Raw genomic sequence first — 4,973 nt, forward strand, 5'->3', positions numbered from 1 at the left:
CGCGCCAACTTCGCGAAGCCTAATAATTATTTAAAAAGTTATAGATTTGTTTGGCCATGTAACTTTTTTATTAATTGAAAAAAAAAAATGAATACGTGTAAATTTTATGGAGCTGAAACTAGCGCCCAGCCGTTCTGCGCTCTATAGTCTACACAGCTAACTCTAGCGGCAGTTGTAACGTATGGATAAAATTTAGTGTATATAATAAGCCTCGTATTTATTTCATGTAGGAGTATCCTCATTGACGCGTATTAAGGATAAAAATATAATAATAAATGAATAAAATTGAAAAATAATTTTAAATGTTTTTTTTGTTAATCCCGTGATTTGCCCTTTAAAAAAATTAGATCCCCTTAGTTTCTTGTCGTAAACAATATATTTTATAATCCTCTAAAACTTTGCCGTGGAAAAATAATTTTAAAAAATATTCCCCCCATGCTAGACCACCATAAATGTGATTTTTCTATGTTTTTGCTTGTTATACCCTTGATTTACCTGTTAAAAAAATTAGATCCCCTTAGTTTCTCATCGTAAACAATATATTTTGATGTCCTCTAGAACTTTGCCGTAAAAAAATAATTTTAAGAAATGTTCCCCCCCATGCTAGACCACCATAAACGCGAAATTCCTATGTTTTTTCTTGTTATACCCTTGAAATACCTGTGAAAAAATTAGATCCCCTTATTTTTTTTAATAGTGTATTTTGATGTCCTCTAAAACTTGACCGTGGAAAAGAATTTTAAAAAATGTTCTCACTATTCCAGAACACCATAACATTAAAAATTCGATGTCTTTTTGGGTGCTCGAGTTCTGTTCGTGTGAGAACATTTTTTAAAATTGTTTTTCCACGGCAAACTTTTAGGAGACATGAAAACACATAGAATAGACACAAAAATTAAGGGGATCTAATTTTTTTAACACATTTTTATACACGGAGAAATAAAAAAATTAAGAAATTTCGTGGTTATGTTGTTCTAGTCGTGAGAGAACATTTTTTAAAATTTTTCTCTACGGCAAACTTAAACATAAAACACAGAGAATAATAATTTCAAAAACAGGGACAGACAATTTTTAAAACATGTTTATATACGGAGAAAATTTAAAACTGAAAAAATAATTTTTCTTCGTTTATAAACATGTTTTTAATAAATTCCCTTAATTTTGTGCCTATTTCTGTGTTTTTATGTTCTCTAAAAGTTTGCCGTAGAGAAAAAATTTTAAAAAATGTTCTCTCACGACTAGAACAACATAACCACGAAATTTCTTAATTTTTTTATTTCTCCGTGTATAAAAATGTGTAAAAATTAGATCCCCTTAATTTTTGTGTCTATTCTATGTGTTTTCATGTCTCCTAAAAGTTTGCCGTGGAAAAACAATTTTAAAAAATGTTCTCACACGAACAGAACTCGAGCACCCAAAAAAACATCGAATTTTTAGTGTTATGGTGTTCTGGAATAGTGAGAACATTTTTTAAAATTCTTTTCCACGGTCAAGTTTTAGAGGACATCAAAATACACTAATTAAAAAAAAAACTAAGGGGATCTAATTTTTTCACAGGTATTTCAAGGGTATAACAAGAAAAAACATAGGAATTTCGCGTTTATGGTGGTCTAGCATAGAGGGAACATTTTTTAAAATTATTTTTTCACTGTCAAGTTTCAGAGGACATAAAAATACACTAATTAAAAAAAAAAACTAAGGGGATCTAATTTTTTTTAGAGGATATACATTTAAAAGAAAAAAGTGTTTTTTTAATTTTATTCTAATTGTTTATTTTATCTGTTAATTATTTTTTTCTATTTTAAACCCGCGTAAACAATGATATTGAAACATAAATTTAATACGAGGATTATTATATACACTAAGAATCCACACGCTACCTATATGTATGTACTGCTGCAAGAGTTAGCTGAGTAGACTACGGGGCGCGGAACTGCCGGGCGCTAGTTTTAGCTCGGTCACAGCATCGGAGAAATTAATTTATTAAAAATTATTTTTCTGCCAAATAATAATTTTTAATAAATTAATTTTTTTGGCTACATTAATTCCTTAACTGCATCTTCTTCTTAGCTACTGCTTGTCCTTGGTTTTCTGATTTATAAAAATAAATTAGAATAATATTATTTGTCAAATAAATAAATAAAAAACCAAGAAAAAGCAGCAGCTAAGGAATTAATGAGAGCAAAGAAATAAGGTGGTAAGCAACATTAATTCCTTCAAAAAATGACTACATTAATTCTTTAGACATTTATTCATTCAACTAATGTTATTTTGTTTGTTTTAAACGATTTTAATAATAAATAAATAAAATTTTTTGTCGGTACCCCGGGAGAAAAAAGCGACCATAGAAATTAACCGGTGTGAGACGTTACAGACGTTAAATTGCTTCTATGGTTAAGCAGTGAATAGGCCAGTTTCTATGGTTAAGACGTTATTAAAAAAAAAACCGCTTGACCATAGAGAAAAACGGCTCAAGTATAGAAAAAAATTGGCTTACAAAATATAAACACCTTAACCATAGAATTTTACGGCTCAACCATAGAAATAAAAAAAAATGGGTATAGGCGTTAATTTCTATGGTTGAGCTGTTGCTATTTATAATAATAATTATTATATAAATAAAGTAAAAAGTCAATTGTAGTTTATTAATTAATTTATCCATCAAGGACATCTGTTTATTAAATATATGTTTTTCTTAATTTTAATTATTAAATATATATTTTTCTTTGTTGAATATATATTTTCTTCATCATTTTGTTATAAACAATATTCATTTATATAAACTATAACCTCACAGTTTTAAAAATGTTGAGAAGGTGAATATTCTGAATGAAAGTCGGGATTATGCAATGATTGTTCAAGTGGGCCAGGTTGTTCAAAAGGTCGGTATTCTGAATGAATATTAAAATAGTGTAATGATTGATCAAATGGTCTAGATTGTTGAGGAGGAAGAAGTTCTGTATAAATATTGGGATTAAACAGTTGTTGATTTGGTGATGTAGGATGATAAGTTTCATGTTGATAGGGCTGATTTTGTGAATTGAAATTGGTGTTCTGGAGAGGTTGGTGAGACACTGGTGGTCTTGGTTGTTCACTTGATAAATAAGCCGAGCTGATATTGAAAGTTTGATCCGGATGATTAGGTTGACCAGATTGTCGATGGTGTATTTGTTCCATTGGTTTTTGATTTGTAGTGCTTAAAATTGCACCATCTCCAGTATCACCAGGATTGACGTTTGGTGACATAACTTTGACTGGTATGGAATCAGATGGATTTTGATTGAGTTGGATGTGAGTATTAGTTGGACTATTTCGTGTTGATGATTTTTTACCATCTCCAGTATCACCAGGATTGACGTTTGGTGACATAACTTTGACTGGTATGGAATCAGATAGATTTTGATTAAGTTGGATATTAGTATCAGTTGGACTATTTCGTGTTGATGATTTTTTACCATCTCCAGTATCACCAGGATTGACGTTTGGTGACATAACTTTGACTGGTATGGAATCAGATAGATTTTGATTAAGTTGGATATTAGTATCAGTTGGACTATTTCGTGTTGATGATTTGTTACCATCTCCAGTATCACCAGGATTGACGTTTGATGAAATAACGTTGACTGATATGGAATCAGATGGATTTTGATTGAGTTGGATGTGAGTATTAGTTGGACTATTTCGTGTTGATGATTTGTTACCATCTCCAGTATCACCAGGATTGACGTTTGATGAAATAACGTTGACTGGTATGGAATCAGATGGATTTTGATTGAGTTGGATGTGAGTATTAGTTGGACTCCTTCGTGTTGATGATTTTTTACCATCTCCAGTATCACCAGGATTGACGTTTGGTGACATAACTTTGACTGGTATGGAATCAGATGGATTTTGATTGAGTTGGATATGAGTATTTGTTGGACTATTTCGTGTTGATGATTTTTTACCACCATTACTTGAGATTCTGGTTTGACCTGTACTCTTGCAATTTTGTTTTTTTTCAGTTCCATGATGATTAGAATCAGATACCACGTTCATTTTTTTGTGATAATCTGATCTTATATTTTGGCACATCTGATTGATTGTTTCGTTAAAGTTGGACCATTGTTTTTTTTGTGATGGAAAATATTTTTTTTGAATGTATCCTGAAACAAAATTTTACATTTAGATTTACTTATATTTGTGTTAAAAAATTAATTTCACAAGTTTGTATATTTACGTTGTAAAGTTTCCCGGACTTCAGGATCAATCCCAGGTCGACCACGTGTTCCGAGAGCTGATAAATCTCTTAATTTTTTGGTTCCGATCAGATCTTTTAGAATTAATCTGACTAGTTTACCTGGATCATTTATTGACTCTGTTTCATATAATTCTAATGAAGTGATGCTTATCCATACGCCTGAACCAGGTACCAATTCTTTCTATGTGTGTAAAAATATTTGAAAAATGTAATAAACATATTGTTGTTAAAATTAAAAATAAAATGAGTCAATAAAAATAAGAAATACCTTTGAGTCATCAAATTTTTTCCAATCAGGGATATTGACAATTATATTTTTCAACCCACTAGAATCATTATCCATTTTTTCTCGATCTTGATGAGATTTTCTATACTTCAAATAGTTCAAATACCTCTCTTGAATCCGAATCATGTCATCAGTTACTGAAAAGAAAAAAATTATTGATCTACCTAGTTTAAGATAAAATTAATTGGTGTATATTGAAAAGAAAACCATTTAATTACTAACCATAAATGTCGTCGATACCAAACATAGACATCATGGAATTGTTTGGTTCTTTTTCCACGTAATGTTCAGGTTCGTCATCTTTCTCTTGATTATAATTATGAACAACATTGAATGTACCATCATGTGATTCATCAACATCCTGCTCGAAGGTGGCTTTTACTTCTTTGTTTTTTATTTTCGTTTTTTTTTGTTGATCAATATCATCGTCATCATTACTGGTAAAAT

At 30.4% G+C, this 4,973-nt stretch overlaps 1 protein-coding gene across 1 annotated transcript; it reads right to left on the reverse strand.

Annotated features, from left to right (window-relative positions):
* Positions 1-2,799: 2,799 nt before the first annotated feature.
* LOC122849184 (probable inactive serine/threonine-protein kinase lvsG) lies at positions 2,800-4,038 on the reverse strand. The gene has a single exon (XM_044147838.1). The coding sequence runs from the start codon at positions 4,036-4,038 to the stop codon at positions 2,800-2,802; it is 1,239 nt and encodes a 412-aa protein (XP_044003773.1).
* Between the last annotated feature and the right edge of the window lie 935 nt (positions 4,039-4,973).

This window comes from Aphidius gifuensis, linkage group LG1 (genome assembly GCF_014905175.1).
Source record: "Aphidius gifuensis isolate YNYX2018 linkage group LG1, ASM1490517v1, whole genome shotgun sequence".
In the NCBI taxonomy this organism is placed as follows: Eukaryota; Metazoa; Arthropoda; class Insecta; order Hymenoptera; family Braconidae; genus Aphidius; species Aphidius gifuensis.

Bases quoted from the DNA above. Each gene is read 5' to 3' on its own strand.
- LOC122849184 (XM_044147838.1), bottom strand. From the start codon at position 4,038: ATGAACGTGGTATCTGATTCTAATCATCATGGAACTGAAAAAAAACAA.